The 20,277-nt window shown below is 32.7% G+C and overlaps 1 protein-coding gene and 1 pseudogene across 3 annotated transcripts in view; both read right to left on the reverse strand.

Annotated features, from left to right (window-relative positions):
• Positions 1 to 2,666: 2,666 nt before the first annotated feature.
• The window catches only part of KCNT2 (potassium sodium-activated channel subfamily T member 2), a 366,395-nt gene continuing 348,784 nt past the window's right edge, over positions 2,667 to 20,277 (reverse strand). For all 3 annotated transcript variants that reach the window (XM_047077238.1, XM_047077237.1, XM_047077236.1), the window contains 2 exons: positions 12,218 to 12,302; positions 2,667 to 2,778 (listed from right to left, as the gene is read on the reverse strand). In XM_047077238.1, the coding sequence (XP_046933194.1) occupies positions 2,667 to 2,778; positions 12,218 to 12,302 (197 nt within the window). The remainder of the gene's footprint in view (positions 2,779 to 12,217; positions 12,303 to 20,277) is intronic.
• On the reverse strand, positions 6,577 to 10,403 carry LOC124510337 (nucleophosmin-like; annotated as a pseudogene).

Consider the following 20,277-nt stretch of genomic DNA (forward strand, 5'->3'; position numbering starts at 1 on the left):
ACCCTTCCTTCCTCCCTCCTCTTTTCCTGCTACATTAGTTATTCAGAAACTATTACATTAAGAAGCAATTCAACCAGTTTTTTATGGCTATCTTTTCCAATGAGAAGACCTTTGTGTTTATGTTGGTTTTGAAATATAAAAGTGGCAAAGGAGTTTTGTGGTTTCAAAACATAATTGGTTAAACAATTAAAGTTTTGGCAAAAAGCACCAAGGGGTTTTCACCATCAGAAATAATTTTTATTATTTATTTTAAGCAATTCAATGTAACTGGTAGCAAAATGGTACATAGACAATAAACAGAACCGATTCCCATAGGATTACAAGGAGTATTACTGACTTTATGTTTTCTTTTGTGTGCAAGTTAAGTATTTTAAAAAGGCAACAGTTTGTTAAAAGGCTTTTATAAGCATCTTCTATTATTTAAATAACAGAAAGACTAATAAACTATCATTATTATAGCAAGCTGCTATGAATTGTGTCAACTATTAAATTTGGAGTAATGTGCATAATCAAAAATAACCATTGTAAAATTTATGAAACAAAACTTTTAGTTTTATAGGAAATATAGTCATGTCCTAGTGTAAAGTCCTAGTCTTGACAATGGTCATAATGCAAAAATACTGAACTTGAGATCCTGTGGGGAAATAGAATATTCATAAAATCTTACATTTATTCCTAAAAATAACTGTAATGGAGTAATGAAATGGCAACTTAAAGAAGTATATGATTTTTGATTTTTTATGTGCAAATATAAAATAAGTTACTTAAATTCATTGTCATTCTCCATTACAGACATTAATCCAATTCTGCCTTTAGCCTGAATAATTTATAGGTGCATGTGTAAATTTGTCAAGTATATTTCACATGTGTCTACAGCATACACGCACACATATGCATACAATCTTCGTTTTAAGATATAATTCCAATTTTAAGAAGCTTGTTATAAATTCTCTATTTTCTTATCTGATTAAAGAAAATTAAAGATAGGCTCTCTGTTTTAGGAGAAATTCTTGGTGTTTTTGTTATGCTAAAATGAGAGTAATAGAAAATACTAAAAACCAATAACAAACAGGCATTTCTTCTTCTCTAAGCCAAATTATACAATGGCTATAATCTATCCTTTTTTCATGTTAGGTTTTACATTTTCATTTTCGTAGAATTATTCGGGGAATTTTAGGCTTTCTCTATGTTTTTTTTAAGTTCTTCCACTGTCTTTCCAATTTATCTGTTTCTTTATGAAAAGAAGAAATTGTCTCTTTCTAGTCTTACACATCTTCTTTTCTGTGGAATTAAAAGTCAATGTCAAGGCCAGAAATTTTTAAAATACAAAATTAGAAGAAAAATACCTTTTGAAATTTACCCATCTCTCTCTCATGGGAAAGCTGTAACACATTCCAACTACTTGGCAACACTGCTCTTGTGCTTTTCAGTCTGTTTCTGAAGGGAAATAAAGCAGTAAGATAGCAGCACTGATGGCATCAAGGAGCGATTTACATTTAATTGATAATTGTCAAGTTCTTCATAATTTATACTAAACTTCAGTGGCGAAAACTACTTGTCGTTACATGTGTTTTTCCTCACCGTGTGAAAACATAGTTCCTATAGATGATTTTTCAAAATTAAATCAAATTTTTTAAGATACCACTGTTTTGTGTATGAGATTTCGATACTAAAGGCATAAAGGAGGACTTTTAATGTTTGAAATGTCCTTGTATTCCATAAACAGCATCATTTTGCCTCTTTGAATTTTAAAGGAGTTTTCTAAATAAGATATACTATATAGATTATGAAAATGTTAAAACTCCAGAGCCTAATGAAAACCATTACTGCATGTTTCAGTTAATGTTTCAACGCTTGGCTTAAATTTAAATTAACATATGGGCTTTAAGTATTTTCTCTGTTAGCTATTCTTTTAGGAGAACAATAAATATTTGCTTTTTAATACACTTTTCTTGGCAAACAACGTGTGTCGGACATAAAGTTAGCAAAAAGTTCAGGTACTTGACATTTTTTGGTTTCTTCAGTGTAATAGAACATGCTATGAACATCTCAAATACTAAAATGAATATGATATCATCTGAAAGGCAACAAAAAAAGGTTAAAATGACTTAAAGATTTATATGCTAAAGCAAATTGTGACTCTTACACAAAAGTCAGCCACACAAGTTTGTTGGTTAATCTCTGTGTAGAGAAGGCTAGACATTGATGATGAGCTCAATTTTATAAAACAGCAAGTTTAAAGGATATGACTATTTAACTTTTAAGAAGAGCAACAATCTTCTATGTCCATTGTGATGCACCAAATATACTTGGGTTTTTCGCTTACTTTCATAAAAACTTAATATTTTAAAAAATTGGCTTCATACACTTTGGATTATTGTCAAACAAATAACCAATTTAAATTTTGTCTTTTAATTTAGGTTTTCAAAATCATTACATTGATGTCTTTCAAATATTAATAAGAGGAGTACCAAGAAGCAATACTTTAAATTTTAAAATAATCTATACTTCTAAGAGAATAGATTTCTTTTAATATGAGAGAATGGAATATATTCTGATCGAGTTTATTTCATGCCAGCAGCACTTATTTTCCCCTAAGATTTAGAGTTGGTTTAAGCAAGATTCTTGTAGGAAAAAAAAAAAAAAGGTCTCTTATTTTCTTTTTATCAAAGTTGAGTTTCCTCCCGAGAGTCTTGACCTGTGGTATTGCAGATGCTGTTTTTTCGACTGGGCTCACTGTTTGGAAGGTATGCCAGCGGATCTGGTCGGATTAAGTATCTAATAAAAGAAAACAAAGCAAATAACTGTAATAGTAAATAAAGGCAAAACTAATTCACACTTACAGTTTAGACTCCTGCTTCAAATGTATTCAGTTTTTAGGTGATCTAAACCGTGTCTAGATACAGCACTGGTAGCAGGACTCACTTTTTAATAGACCTAAAATATTTTGCAGGACTTGTATTATTTCTATACCTAAGATTATGATGATAAATACTGATGAATCAAGAATTATTATTTTTTAGTTATAATCCATTTCACCATCTTCATCTTATCAAAATTTTATGTTTTATTTTAGTATTTTATTGATTTATCATCCCTTTCTTTGGCTATTTTTCTAAGAAGCAGACCTAAATCTTAGCCATGATTCTTCTATTACTTAACTGCTCTTAGTCTTACTTTTATAATTCATAAATAAATTTGATCTAAATAATTTCTTTAGTTCTTTATTTAAATACTTCAGGATTCTAAAAAAAGTCATGATTTAATACATGCTCTGAAGAATATTGTACAGAGATAACCTTTTGATTATCTGGAAATTAATCTAAAATTTAGGTTATGCTATGGTGAGCACTTATACAAAATAAAAAATAATTCTTAATTTATTCAACTAGTAAATAGGAAAGTGTTCATCTGCCAAACTCATACATTTAAATAATGTTATAATTTGTCTTAAGAGAGATGTTTTACTTCAGATCTTAAATAACGAACTTCCATTTCTTGAGCACTTCTGGAATACTGCATTAGGAACTGGAACTACAAAAGGTCGCAAACCCCAACACCTGTCCAGCAGAAGATTCATTGAGTTTAATTTATAAAGCAGATAAACACAAGAAAAATAAATTCCAAACATCACAGAAAGAGAAAAAAGAAGCGACAGAGAGAATTAGGGAACACTATTCAGAAGGCTGAGTTGAACTTTGTCTCTAGGTTTGCTCCTGATCTCTTCCGAAAGTGAGCTTGATTTCAGGAGAATGGTTAAACCAGGAAATAGTGGAAGGTAAATTCAGGAAGAAGCATAGAAAACAGCTAGCAGAGGACTTTAAGTTTCAGGATAAAGTAGTTTAGTTTCAAACTCTGTCCCAAAGGCAGTGGGAAGCCACTGAGAGTTTTCAGGGAGAGAAGGAAAGTAAATCCGGGCAATGCAGCACTCAAAGAAAGTCTTGTTTCAGATGCAAATGAAACTAGTAATTCATAGTTTTATAATAATTTGGGAGGTACAAAAAATGAACAGAAAACCTAATTTGAAGAGATTAGTCTAATAGAGGATTGTACGTTTCCTCTTAAAAACTGAAGAAAAATATTCAGAAAACATGTTCTTTAATGAATATGAGAAAAGGCAATTTAAAACACAATAGTCTATTTTCTCCAATCAAATAAAAGTTGAAATTAATGTCCTTGAATCTATTAACTGGATATTGTTCTCCATGCACACTGCTTTATAATTATTTTAAATATCACTAGCATTGTAGATTGATGAAGACAACTAATAGTGCACATTAAACTCTTTTTTTTTTAATTTGGTAAATTGAACACATTACAAATTGTAAATTAAAGATGTAAAACGTTGTTTTGATACATTTATATATTTTAATGCGATTGCCATTGATGCCATATTCATCACATTACATCATTATAGTGCATCATTATTAACCGTATTCATTATACTCTACATTAGATCTTTATGGCTTATTTATTTCTTGTTATAAGTTTGGATCCTTAAACACCATCAGTCTCATCCCTCTACTTCCCCATCTCCTAGTAACAACCTGTTTTGGTATGGGTTTGACTTCTTTCTAGATTCCCCATATAAGTGATATCATGTAGTACTTTTCCTTCTCTCACATCTCGCTTTTATAATGTGCTCAAGGTCCATCTACGTGTTGCAAATGACAGGATATCCTCCTTCCTCATAGCTAAATAATATCCACATCTTTCTTATCCATTCACCCATTGATGGGCATTTGGGTTGTTTCTATATCTTGGCTGTTGTGAATGATGCTGCAATATACGTGGGTGTGCATATGTCTCATCAAAATCCAGTTTTCATTTCCTTTAGATAACATATCCCAAAGTGGAATTGCTGGATCATATGGTAAATCTATTTTTAATTTTTGAGGAATTTTCATATTGTTTTTCATAGTGGTTGGACTAATTTAAATTCTTAACAACAGTGTATATAAGGGTTCCCTTTTTACAATATCCTCACCAGCACAGGTTGTCTCTTGTCTTCTTGATGATAGCCATTCCAACAGGTGTGAGGTGATATCTCATTGTGGTTTTATTTGCATTTCCCTGATGATTAGTGATGTTGAACGTCTTTCCATGGCATTGGCCATTTTCGTGTCCTCTTTGCAAAATATTTAGTTCGGACTCATTTTTTAGTCTGATTGTTTGGGGTTTTTAAAATAAGTTTTAGCTCTTTATATATATTGGATATTAACCCCTTATCTGAGTTACGATTTGCAAAAATTTTCTCCCATTCTGTAGGCTGTTTCATTTTGTTGATGTTTCTTTTGTTGTGCAGAAGCTTTTGAGTTTGATGTAGCCCAATTGTTGATTTTTACTTTCATTGTTTGTGCTTTTGGCATTATGACCAAAATATCATTGCCAAGACCAATATCAATGAGTTTCTTCTCTGTTTTCTTCTAGAAGTCTTATGATATCAGGTCTTATATTTAAGTCTTTAATCCATTTTGAGTGTTTTGTTTGTTTGTTTAGTGATGAGACAGAAGTCTAATTTCATTGTTCTACATGTGCTTCTCCAGTGTCTCCCACATCATTTTTTTGAAGAGACTTTCCTTCCTCCATTGTATTCCTAGCTTCTCTGTCAAATATTAGTTGGCCATAAATACAGGGATTTAATTTTGGGCTCTCTATTATGTTCCATTGACCTATAGGTTTATTTCTGTGCCAGTACCATACCGTTTATATTACTATGGCTTTGTAGTATAGTTTGAAATCAGGAAGTGTGATACTTCTGACTTTGTTCTTTTTTTCTCAGGATTGTTTTGGCTATTCAGGATCTTTTGTGGTTCCACATGAATTCTGGGATTGTTTTTTCTAATTCTGTGAAGAATACCTTTGATATTTTGATAGAGATTTTGTAGGGTCTGTATATGGCTTTGGGTAGTGTGACCATTTTACCAACATTTATCTTTTCAATCCATGAACACAAGAGGTGTTTACATATCTTTGTATCTTCTTTGAGCTCTTTCAGCAAAGTTCTGTAGTTTTTTTAAAAGTTTATTTAATTATTTTGAGGGGGGAGAGGGGCAGAAAGAGAGGGAGGGAGGGAGGGAGAGGGGGAGAGAGAGAGAGAGAGAGAGAGAGAGAGAGAGAGAGAGAATCCCAAGCAGGCTCCACACTGTCAGCATGGAGCCCAACGTGGGGCTCCGACCCATGGACTGTGAGATCATGACCTGAACCAAAATCAAGAGATGGACACTTAACTGACTCAGCCACCCAGGTGCCCCAAATTTTTGTAGTTTTTTTTCCACCTTATTAAAACACTGAGTTTATTTCACATATACATTTTTGTCTCCCTATCATTTCCATTTGTCTGAACACTACTACTACTATGTCCTATCATAACATTCCATACATAAAAAACAAGCAAAGGGTGGAGTGCCATCTTTAAAAACTAAACAGGCACTTTGGACAACACATTCTTGGCAACGGAACCTGGACAGTGTTCATCAGACATTCTCACTCTGCATTATAAAAAGGACAGTCAGATATCAACTGGTACAGAAGTGAAATAAGATGGAAAGTTTTAACACACTGTTTAAACTACTTTCATAAAGAGTCTTCCTCCACTGCTAGATTTCTTGAATAGCCTCTTGGCCAGTCATCGGGAAGCAATTCCTCACAAAATTGATGAAGTTGGCTTCCACTTTGGGAAGAGAACCACCTTTGCTATATTTGCTTGCATTTTTGCTTTAATGTCTTCTACAGAACTAGGTTCTTTTGGTGTTTTGGGAGTCTTTTCCTGTTTTTTGAAAGATTCTTGACCTTTTGATCTTGGTGTTGATGGTTTTGAGTCTTTTCCATTCTGGTTTGATTTTTGTGCACTTTTGGCTGCAGTATCTCCTATAGATTTCTTTACTGGAGACTTTTCTTCAGATTTGTCATCATCAAAATCATCATCATCCTCATCATCATCTTTATCGGCAGCAGGTTTCATTTTTTTTTCCGTGGAACCTTGCTACCACTTCCAAGGGGCAGAACGCTTTCCAGATATACTAAGGACCTTCACATCCTCTTCCTCTTCATCTTCTGACTCTGCATCTTCCTCCACAGTTATTGAGTGCTGTCCACTCAATATGCACAGGCCCTGAACCACATTTCAACTGTAAGACCACAGGTGGTGTTATTTCAAAGTCCCCAAGGGAAACCATTGGCTCTTCACACATTTTCAAAGTTGCCAGTGTGATTTTAATTGGACTGCCTTCGTAATGCAATGCCTCTGCTTCAACAATGTGCAATTCATCCTTTGCACAAGTCCCTAAACTGACCGATCTTAAAGATAACTAGTGTTCGTTTTCATCATTATCCACCTTAGAGTGATAATCTTTATCAGCCGTTAGTTCACAACCAAAAAGTTCTGGGGCCCCAGAGGGCTCACGTCCATGTCCATCGAATCTTCAATGTGGTGGTGACATGCACTTAGGTGAGAGAGAAGATGGGCAGAGAGAAACGACTGTTGTTCCACAGAACAGCCACATAAGATGAATCACACCAGGGACAAAGTTTTGTAGTTTTTATGTACAGATCTTTCACTCCTTTTGTAAATTTATTCCTAAGTATTTTATTGTTTTTGATGCTACTGTGAATAGGATAGTTGTATTTCTTTTTTTGATGCTGCATCATTAGTTTAAAGAAATGCCACTGATTTCTGTAAGTTGATTTTATAATGTCTCACATTACTTAAATCATTAATTCCAACAGGTTTTTGATTGACTCTTTGGAATTTTCTTTATATAAGATCATATCTTCAGCAAATGGTGACAATTTTATTTCTTCCTCCTGATTATTTGGACGTCTTTTATTTCTTTTTCTTACCTAAATACTCTAGGTAAGACTTCCAATACTATATTGAATAGAAATATTAAGAGTGGGCAACCTTGGCAACTTTTTCAGAGAAAACTTTTTCAGTTTTTCTTATTTATATGTTAACAATGAGTTTATTGTATATGGCTTTATTATATTGAGATACATTCCTTATATACCCAATCTGTTAAGGGTTATTATCATGAAAGGGTGTTATATTTTGTCAAGTTCCTTTTCTGCATCTATTGAGATGATCAGGTGATATTTATCTTTCATTTTATTAATATGATGAATTACATTTATTGATTTGCATATATTGAACCATCTTGACATCCTGAGGATAAATCCCGCTAGGTCATGGTGCATAATCTTTACAATATGTTCTTGAATTTGGTTTACATCTGTATTCATCAGGGATATTCATCTATAGTTTTCCTTTCAAACCCTTATCTGGTTTTGGTATCCAGGTAACACAGCTTCATAGAATAAGTTTGGAAGTGTTCCCTCTCCCTTGATATTTGGAAGAGTTTGAGGAGGATTAGTATTAATTCTTCATTAAGTATTTGGTGGAATTCACCATTAAAGCCATCTGCCTGTGGAGTTTTCTGTATTACAATTTTTTTTTTATTGACTCAATCTCTTAAGTCATTATTGGTCTGTTCAGATTTTCTATTTCTTCTTCATTCAGTCATTCAGTCTTGGTAGGTTGTATGTTTCTAGAAATGTATCTATTTTATACATAACTATTCAGGTTATGTAATTTGGGGGCATATAATTGTTCATAGTGGTCTCTCAGTATTTCTGTAGTATTGGTTGTAGTGTCCTCTTTCATTTATAATTTTATTTGTCTTCTCTTTCTTAGTTGGTCTACTTAAAAGTGTGTCAATTTTATCTCTAAAAAAACAGCTTTTAGTTTCATTGATACTTTCTATTATTTTTCTAGTCTCCATTTCATTTATTTTTCTATCTGACTTAATTTCTCTCCATCTGCTACATCTGGGCATAATTTCTTCTTCTTTTTCTAGTTCCTTGAGGTGTAGAGTTAGGTTCTTTATTTGAGATCTTTCTAATTCTTAATTAAGATCTTTGTAAGTTCTTAATATATGCATTTACTGCTATAAACTTTCCTCTTAGAACTGCTTTTGCTGCACAAATCTTCATATTTTGTATTTTCATTTTCATTTATTTCAAGAACATTAAGCTGCTTAATACCAATCACTTAGTTACTTATTGTTCTTTGAGCCAAATTAATGTTGCCCCTTTATTTAAATTAAACGTTTGAAAGCATTTTTTTAGAGAAACAAAAAGTATAATTCATTATCCCCTGAATTCATTGAAATAGCTGCAAAAGTTGCTTTCCCTTATTATTATCACTACTAAACCTATGAATCTAATAAAATAAATTTCTTAAACATGTTTTTATTTAATACTTGTCACAGTAGGCATTTTTTCATGGCATTTATCATTGCTCCAGTTATAGTAAAACAATTACTTTAAGGGCCACAAATACAGATCATTGAAAAAAAAGGTGTCTTCCCTATAGCAGTCAAACTGATGTTTTAGCTTAAATAAATGAAAAATAATAGTATCAATAAGGCAGAAAATGTCATGTTTATTTTACCTGTAAAATACATATTGTAACATACATATTTTATTTCTAAGTTTTAATTTGGGGAGAATTATTTTAAATTATAAATGTATGTTCAATGAAAGGACATGTTTAGACTCAAAAGATGAACAAAATCTCCCCATTCATTCCAAAATAGTCGTGGGAAATAATTATATTAAGTTCAAAAACCTATAATTTATTATGAAATATGAATAAGGTAAGCATAACTTCTTAAAAACACTATATCATCAACATAATTACAACTAATTTGAAAAAGAGGTATAAAAAGATTGGGACTACAATTAGCAGATGAAAAATTAATAAAAATTAATAAAACAAAAATTGACAATTAATAAAAATATGGGCTTAAAGGAAGAAAGACATATATAAATATGGACACAAGAAAAACAGAGCAGTTTTGTTTTATTATAGTAATATACCAGGTAAAGTCTCCAGAATGTGCAGTTAAAAGCAGATGCATCATAAATAAGATATTTTCATGCCACTTAAAGTCCTCCATAAATTCAGTACCACCACTGGACATAATTTTTGACAGCTGCTTTAAGAACTCTAACAGGTGAAATTACCATTCATCTCATTCTCCAAAGCTCCTATATTCTAACCAGTATCATCAAATGACAAAATAAAGCATTATACTAATTAGTTGTATATGAGGTGCATTATAAGCTGTTTTCACACTGATTTGGGATCAAAGTTACTCCTGCTAATGTATTTTCCTAAGAAGTTTTTGAAACACACTTATGTATCTACCCTAAAATCATTATCTTTTTAGCTTTGCTCATCTGGAAGATGAAAAATAAATATTTTCTACATAGAACTAGCTTCCTTTCAAAGCTCCAGTACTCTATTTCTTTACGCTTTCTAGACATTTCCATGTAGCACACTGAATGATGTATCTAAACTCTAGCTTGTCATCTATCTCTCTTGTTTTTTGGATGTTCATATCAGCTTTATTCATAATAGAAAACTAATCATTTCCTTTTTCTCCACAGCCAACAATGCCCCCTTTCCTTTCTAGAAAATTGCTTCCCTTTTCTGACTTGCTTCAGTGAACGAGCATTCATTTATTTATTTTGCAATCAAATAGAATTGCCATGTTATACTCCTTTTCCAAGTCCCGTATCAATGAACAAGTCTTAGTCTTTGCCTCCATAAATGTATCTACATAGAAACCTGCCTTTACAATCCATTATCCTAATGCTTCCAGAGATTCTTATCTCCTTCACACCTGCCTAACAACAATGTAACTGGTTTCCTTATTTTCATGTCTATTTCAACCTTAAGCCATCCTGCCAATAAATTCTACTGCTGCTTGCAATGCTCTTAAAAAAAAAAAAAAGTACCTTTTCCATCTCAAAAGAAATCTCTCACAAAACATATAAAGGTAGGCTTCTAAATCTTGGCACATTACTAGCTTTAGTTCTAAACCACTTGCAAGGATCCATTTCATGCTCTGCATCACAGAATGTTCTCAGTCCTCTTAGTCTCTGACTTTATTAATGATTTTCCTGATTATAGATACAAACACATCCTGTGGACCTAACACCCGCTGAGACTTTTGGATCTTTGGTATTTGTATTAAGTCAGTAATGAAACCTGGAGTTAGCTACCTCACTTAGCTCAGCAGCTCTTGATCCAGCTCAGCCTCAGGACCTTGGACCTCAAGGGCAGATGCACATTAGGAATTTCTCCCCTAGGCTGACACCATGAACTGTCAAAATGCCTTTCTAAAATCTTTCTACTTTCTTGTTCATATGTTAAGCACTGTTCCTTGCCTATAAGGTTTAAACTGAGTTTAAACTCCGTATTTTTCATCTAAAGTCCTTCCAGAGTCAGGTTTAATGTATATTTCCAATATTAGGTTTAATTAACAACAGAGATGCTAATAATACAAAGCTTTTTTACTCTGGTCAAACTGGACTCTGTAGGGTTGCCAAATGAAGCATATTATGCAATCCCCATGTAGTGCATTTTCTCTATCCATTTCCCTGTTCTGGAATGTCCTGTGCTTTCCAACTACACAAATCTTATCTACCTTTCAAAGTCTAGTTCAAGTCCTTATATCCTCTGTAATCACTGTAATTCACAGTTTTCCTCTTTGAAATGAGAAAAACACTGTCACACTCAGTGGATGCTTAATTCATTAGTAACAAAGCCACAGTATATATTGCTATTAAATTTTTTATGTTTAAATTGCAGTTTTGTTAATTAGAATGTAAGCACTTTGAAGTCAGGAAAAACATCTAATCTCTATTGCACTTTTAAGGAAACACTAATGCAATTGTACACGCATAATACAGAGTTTTTGATTAATCAAGTTACTACCATAGACCTTTTCTTAATAAGTCTTTTGACTTATATTACTCAGAGCTTTTGGAAACTCTAAGATATTGAGGAGATAGTGTGGGGTATATCAAGTTTCCCTCTAAGCTGTTCTCTTATTATTCCACATATTTTCTCTTATTTCTCCAAATATATAGGAGCTCATAGAATACAGAATTCTTCTGCTCTTTCCTTCTTTTATGCCTCTACATGCTACAATGTTTTTTATAGTATAGAAAATACATAATACATAGAATACATAGAAATACATGAAATACATTTGTTTATTGAACACAAAAATTAGGCTTGGAGTTTCTAAGCATTTATGACACAAGAAATAAGGGACTATAATGGTGAAAACAAAAATATAAAAATAAATAAATTAACTGGTTTTCTAAAAATAAATGCCTTATGTGAGATATGAGATCAACTTACACAACATCATTCAGCTCTAGCCTGGTATCTGGAGACGGGTTAATCAGGATGTAGGAGAGGGTACTTTGATGATCATTCATTTCATCTAGAAGATAAATAAATGCCAAGTTTGTTATACTACTTACAGAAAATTACAGGAATTACTGTAGAGCATCTAATCTTCAAACCATATAGCTGTCAACGAGAGCTTGCTATAGTTCTGCCCACAGCATGATTGTGTACATAACTTTGACTATTTTCAAATTACTGTTATTGGAATATCTGACAGGTACTCATTTTTTGTTCCAACAGATGATAGAAATAAAGTATCTAATTCTGTTCAGAACAACTACAGTTATATTCTACCCTCTTTAAGCTATTACACTGAAAGTCTTTCTATTAAAGAAATAGTTAGACAAAATGTTTATTAGTTTATTATGTCTTATTCATTATAAAAACTAATTGTGGTTATAGGTAGCCATCCCAGATATGAACATTCATATGGGTAATTCTGTGAAAAATCATCTGATGACATTCTGTTTAGAAAACACAACAGAGGGGTGCCTGGGTGGCTCATTCAGTTAATGTCCATCCAACACTTGATTTTGGCTCAGGTTATGATTTCATGGTTCTTGAGACAGCGCACCATGTCAGGGGCTCTGCGATGACAGTGCAGAGCCTGCTTGGGATTTTCTCTCTCCCTCGCTCTCTGTCCCTCTCCCCGCTCTCACGTTCTCTCTAAGTAAACAAATGAACATTAAAAAAAAGAAAACACAATAGAAATTTATCTAAAAAGGTTGAAGGCTCTAAATATGTTTGACTTTGTTATAAGATATACCTGATATGTTTTTGCAAAATATAAAGATTCTCGTAGAATTAACTGTAAGTTTCAAGGAAAGTGTACTGCTAAATTATTTGTTTTTCTTCTAAGACAATATGTATTTTTAAAATAAAAGGCTATGTTCTTTCATTTTTTTCAATTCACTCTGAAGACATTGTCAGCCTTCAAGTTTGGAGAGCTAACTTGCATTATATTGGGCACTTAAAAATAAAACAGCTTTGAGATCTCAATTTCTTAGCTGCCAAAGCTATGATAAGATGTAAATGTAAAGCCATGTGGACACATACTTCAGTAAACATCAATCCTCCCAAAGGTAGTATTTTTAGGTTGTGAGGATACTGCTCAAAATCCTTCTCTAGAGCCACAATATCTTTCTAGCCACTTCAGTTGCAGATAAGCTTGGTTCCTGAACAAAAGTACTGAGTTTTGCATTTTGATCCAAACTCTAAGAATGTGTTTCATACCAATGGAGATATATCAATATTCAAATGCGTCAAGTAAAGGTCTTTTTTAGGCCAACATATTTGACTCTAATAATTTCCTGCACTCGAAAATACGTATCATTTTTTAAAAAAATAATGTCTATCACTGTATTCCTCTAACTAGAAGCCTATCACTCTAATGAGCAAAATTTAATAATATTTTCGGTTATGATAGTTCAAGTTGATATGCAGATGTGCCCTACTTTTAAAGTCTGTAAATGAACATCTTTATCTTACAAGGACAATAAACTGCAATGTAATCGAACTCACAATAAGTTTGCCAATACAACCATTATAATAATAAAATCATAACATTTATATTTAAAAAAGAACATGTTTGGTTGCATGTCTCTGGGGTGGACACAAGTAATTGTATCCTGGCATAGGGATAGGATTGTCAGGCCAAATAGAGACTGCTTGGTGAAATCTGAATTTCAGATAAAAACTAATAATTTTTTGACACACATGTGTCCCAAATATTGTTTGTGATATACTTATGCTAAAACATTTATTTGTTATCTGAAATTCAAATTTAACTGGGAACCCTGTTTTTTTATTTGCCAAACCTGTCAATTATACCTATACAGGTAGATGGCTAACTCAACCAGTTGGAGCTTGGAAATCCAATGAATATATGATGTTGAGCTTATTTCAAATTAGGTATAATTCCAATTCAAAACATCTTGTACTGGTAGGAGATGACAGAGATCCTTTTTCTTTATAAAAAGCAATTTTGATTTATCTATGCTTTTTGAGAAACTTTCCTTTTGTCTGAATTTCCCCAGGTGCTATACAAAGGAACATACTGATAGTACATTCTGGAGACTGAAACATGATGCTCTACAATGTAACCAGCCTACCAGAAAATCTCCATCTTATTTGGTTATGTCTAACTCAATTTCTTATGTAAAACAGTGGCATTATTTAAATTTCTCATATAAACAATGAATATTATTGAACAATGGCATTAGAGGAAAAACAATTTTAACAAATAACTTCTCAGTCCATGTTAATCCCCAACCTCTCTCGTTGACTATTAAAATAATGTTGTACTCATTTTACACCTGGAAGGAAGTCAAGATATATTGGTGACTTGGTTTGCTTGTTATAAGTGAAAAAACTGTGTAGATAGCTGAGAACTTTATAGCAATAGATACAACTACTGTGTTGATTTTTTTCTGCTCAAGTAGTCTTATTTATCATTTTGAAGATTTTCATTTTTCCATGCACTCCAGAAATCAAAGGAAATGTTTTGCTAATGTGCTCAATTCCATAATCCCATATGATTTATATCAAGACATGCATGGGTAACACAATCAGAGCTCATCATTCCTGGTTTCTTTCCTCATCCACCCCTTGCTGACTTCTCCTCAGTGTTAGGTTAAAAGAAGTTAAAAGAAGTTGCTGAGTTCAAAGCTACTCTCTCTTTCTCTTTCATGTCTGCCTTGCTGTAGAGTTAATTCTGGTCTGCTTTTTCTCTGTCACGCTGCTTTTTTGGGAAGTCCTGCAGTTCATTCTCCTTCCCTTTGTGACTCTGTGGTTAAGAATTAGGAAGCAAGGTTTTAAAAGCCTGTTGTGGCCACATATCAAAACCACATTCAATGGTCTAGTTTTTCAGCTGCAAGTCTGGAATTATTGTCTCTATCGGTCATTCCTTATATTTATTCTTTTGTTATTTCTGAATTCTGATGGGGAAACTGGTAGGCCTCCTAGATCTTTAAGATCCTAATATAATCATCCTCTTTGGTAGTGGCAAAGTCACAGTGGATTAAATAAGGCTCTTTACCAAAACTACAACAAATTTAGTGAATTAATAAATTTGCTTTTTAAAATGTTTCATGAACCAGAATCAATATTCCATGTCCTATCAGAAAAATATCTGCTAAGAAAATCTGTTGTGAGAACATTCAGCGTGTTCCTGATAACATCTGACCCTGAGAAAATAAAAATCACTCTTCATTTGCATCATTTTATTGAAATTATTTCATCATTGATATAATTATCATAAATTAAAAATTATCTTGCGAAAATTTAAAATAAATGTACTAGAATATTGAAAAATTTAAAAGATATTTTAAATTTTCCAATAGTATTTACCAAGAAACTTAATTTGCTGTATTAATTAGCATATGCAATTATTCAATCACAATCTTCATAGAGCAAATATTCTGCTTAGAGTGTTTCAAGTAAATAGATCACATTAGAAAGGAAATGGATTTATACTCCTGTTGTTCTTACAAAATACTTCTTGTTAAAGTATTTTAAGAATACTTTTAAATAAGGAGAACGAAATTTGATAAGAAAGAAATTGAAATCCTACATAATTTGTGTAGGTTTCATTAAATATTTCCAAAAGCATATCCATTATGTGTTATATAATTAAAAAGACATTTTATTATTTTTTTTATTATTTTTTAATGTTTATTTTTGAGAGAGAGGGAGAGACAGAGCGAGAGGCGGGGGGAGGAGGGGTGGAAGGGCTGAGAGAGAAGGAGACACAGAATCTGAAGCAGGTCCCAGGTTCTCAGCTGTCAGCATAGAGCCCAATGCGGGCTGGAACTCCCCAACTGCAAGATCATGACCTGAGCCAAATTCAGACACTTAACAGACTGAGCCACCCAGGCTCCCCTAAAGAGACATTTTAAATCAAGAGACTCAGTTAAGAACAGAGATTCTAAAACCAGAGTGCCTCTGTTGAAATCCAGCTTTCTCGGAACACCTGGGTGGCTCAGTCTGTTGAGCGTCTGACTTGGGCTCAAGGTCATGATCTCATAGCTCATGAGTTCAAGCCCTGTGTTGGGCTCTGTGCTGACAGCTCTGAGCCTGGAGCCTGCTTCAGATTCTGTGTCTCCCTCTCTCTCTTGCTCCTCCCCTGCTTGTGTGCTCTGTCTCTCAAAATAAATAAAAATTAAAAAGAGAAAGAAAGAAATCCAGTTTTCTCAATTACTCATGCTAAGGCCTCCTTAGGCAAATTACTTAATTTCTTCTAATCTTTTGTGCTCGATTTCCTCACCTGTAAAAGGGAAGCGAACAATAGTGTTATCTCATAGGTTAATGTTAGAGTTAAATTATAAATGAATAACTAATATAATGTAAAATTAATATATTAATATAAATATTTAGTTCTTAGAATCAGTGTCTGATTTATATTAAATGCTACATAAAGGTTTCCTATTATTATTGTGCAGGCAAAATCATTTCATAACCTATAAACAATAACTGTATAGATATTGCAGCATGAAGGTGTTAGCATACAAAGACAGGGGGGAGAAAAGTGTCCAAAGAGAACAGCAATGGGAAAGACTGAGATGGTTGAGTTTAAATTGCAGAAAACAGGCCCTGGATTGAAGTGAGCAAGAAGGAGATTAACTGGGGTCAATGTTGAAAAGTCAAGCTAGGACCAGATCCCGTAGGGCTTTATAGATGTTCATCAGAAGCTCGAATTTTATTCTAAAAGCAATGGGAAACCAAGAAGGGCTATTAGGGTGGAAGATTTAGTGGTATGATCTAATTTCCTATTGACTATATTATGTTCCTTGGCTGCTTTGTGGGAAATGGACGTTAGGGCCTCAAGTCTGGTCTCAAGAAGAGTAGATAGACAGTGCAGAAGCCCAGGTGAAAGATGATGGTATCCTGGGAGCAATGGAAATGAAGGAAATTTGAAAGAAGGGAGGAAAAGATAGCTAGTGAGCCTGAAAGAGTGGGGATAGCGAGCCTGAGAAAGTGGGGATAGAGTAGGGGTAGGAAACATGGGAGCCATAAGGGAGGGAAGGAGAGACTGAGATGGTCTTAGATGGGAGAGATACAACAGCATATATGGATGCTGATGAAAAAAGCAAAGACAAAGAAATTGATGTATCAGAGTGAGGGTATGTTTTTCTTCAGTCACTGCAAGAAACCTCATTGAGGAAAATACTCTCAGTTGCACAGTGCTTATTTCTTCTACATAGTCCAATAATCCAAATAATCAGTAGTAGCATAATCCAGTGATGATTTCATTTTTCCCATCTCTAAACTTCTAAACATATTATGTGTTATTCAACTATAAAACTGGCGAGTTTTATAATGCTGACTTAATTTGCTCATCTGTTTTAGTTTAATACCAAGCTATGCTTATGAGTACAACTCTTTTGTCAAATTTACTGAACTTACCAGTCTAAGGGGAAAAAAAGGTTAGAGATAAGGATAAAAGAATCTTTCTGTTTAATTACCTCTATTTTAAGCAATTTTCATTACCTTCCAATAATTTAGAACTATTTTATGATACATAAGATAAAAATCAGGACTTTTGTAACCTCCCTTCATATAAACCACTAAGAAATGAAGATTAGATGAAACAATTAGTAAAACAAGCAGCATGATATAAAGCCAAGTTTCAGAAACTGTTCAGTTCCAACTCTGCCATGAGCCACTCCATCACTTACTAGCTTCAGACACAAAACTAATTACTTTAGGCTCAATTTTCCTTTTAAAATACAGTATGCAATGTTTCCTAACCTTTTAAAATCTATTATCTTTTATAAATATTAAAAGACCAAAACACAAAACCCTATTTTATCATTATTTTTGAAATTGATAGAGTATTCAAAAACAAAAATAATGGAAGTAAAAGTGAATAATACTTCTAAGAACATATTTTTTCAATGGTGTAAAGTCCAGTTTTGTTTTGTTAAAATGCTTTCTCCACTGCATGTGCCCTTCTCCCACCCCCACCAAGTACTGAGTAATTCAGAGTAATTTTGTGTCCCTGGTGAATGGGAGCTGCTCAATAAATGCTCGTTTCTTTCAAAATACTCTGACGGCAGATATTTTATATTAAGTGATGTGAGTCAAAATGATACAGGTTGTCTGCAAAGTCAGGAGTATAGGTACACTTATTTTTAAGTAGAACATTAATTACATTTTCAAATGTGTTAGGTATGTTTTCAGGTGAAGTACTTCTAAATTTAAAACTATGACTCTAGTTGATAGTCTTAAAAAGTAGAATAAATATACCACAGAAAATCTAAAAGATTTTGGAAAGACTATATATTTTTTCTTCATTTCAACAATTGACCACACTGCTTTAAATTTACAGATACTTCACCTGAAACAATATCTGAGGCTGAAGAAAATGTATTGAACATAATATCTGCACAACCTAAAAATAACGTTTTCCAATTTTGCAGCTGTCCTGTATTATTTCCATATGACTTATAGGAGGCACTTTTGTGATAGTTCATAATCATAATTTGTCACACATGTATTATTTTGTTCTTCAATTTAGTCATTTAATAATGTTAACTGGTATGATTAGACCAGTTACAATTCTAAATCAGAGGACAGAGCAATGAAAAGATAGGCCAAGTCCTTTCCTTCACAGACCTTTTTAGCAATTTTCTGAGAAGCAGTATAGTATGTAATACAGTCTTCAGAATAGAGGTCACGCATCTGTAGTTATAGGTTTACTTATAACACTAAATTTACTGTAAACTTCTTATATGATTTTAAACATTCTTTAAGTTATCTTAGGATAATCACTGCTGTTCTTTTATCTCATACACTTGCTGTTAAACAAAAAATGAAATTCACTAATTCCAAGTGTACAAGGAGTCTAGACAAATACGTACAGTAATGCAAGCTATACCATAATTATGATAGAAAACATTTCCATAATGCCAAAAAGCTCCCTCCTGCCCTTTGCTGTCGGTTGTTCCTCTCACTCCCCCAACCCTTAGCAATCACTTATTTCTAAAAACAATCACTTTTCTAGAAGTCTGCAGTGTGTTTCTGCATGGCTTTTCCCCTCTTTGTATGTTTGCACAATGTCAAGCATCCATGGTATGGCATGGATCTACTTTAATATTTATATAGCCACTCAATTTTCTTTGGATTTATGATTGCAAGAAATATATTTTTTTTATGCTTTTACTTTTAACCTATTTGTTTCTTTAAATTTTAGGTGCATTTCTTAGACAATACAGAGTTGGACCCTGCCTTTTTTTTTATCTAATCTGATGACTTCTGCTTTTTAACTGAAATGTTTAGTCCATTTATATTTAATATAAGTATCAATATAATTATGTTTAATTTACCTTCTTCCTAGTTGTGTTTTTAAGATTTTAAAAATTTCTTCTTATAATCATTTCAATTCATTTGCACTATTGGTTGTTAGTTATATCTCTTTGATTTCATTATTTTTATTTTCTCCTGGTCATAGTTTGGCAAATGTTTTCCTGTAAAGGGCTAGATAGTAAATATTTCAGGCTTTTCAGGCTATACAATCTCTGTTGTATTTATTAAACTTTTTACACTTTAAAGTAAAAGTAGTCACAGATAATATACAAACAAGCAAGGATGGTTGTTTTTTTCTTTCTTTTTCTTTTTTCTTTTCTCTTTTTCTTTCTTTCTTTTTTCTTTTTTTTTAACAAACACTGGTGTACTGTACTTTGCTGTTTCTTTCTCTAGGGTTTACAATGTACAGCTTTAACTTCTCAGTAGGTATGCTTAAATAACATACCACTTCATATGTAGTATAACAATCTGACTACTTTATATTTCTCCCTTCCTATTATCTGAGTTATTATTGCCATACATGTTTGCTTGTATATATTCTATAAACCTTAAAATGTTTGTTATAAATAGTACATTGTCTTTAAACAAAATTTATGAGGTAAAACATATATTTTATATTTTCCCATATTTACCATTTATTTTTATCTTTCTTTAAAAAAAAGTTTATTTTTTTAGTAATCTCTATGCCAATATGGGGCTTGAAC

The sequence above is a fragment of the Lynx rufus genome, unplaced genomic scaffold (assembly GCF_022079265.1).
Source record: "Lynx rufus isolate CCGP_SWC_20201006 ecotype Redwood Valley unplaced genomic scaffold, mLynRuf1.p SCAF_15, whole genome shotgun sequence".
Lineage (NCBI taxonomy): Eukaryota > Metazoa > Chordata > Mammalia > Carnivora > Felidae > Lynx > Lynx rufus.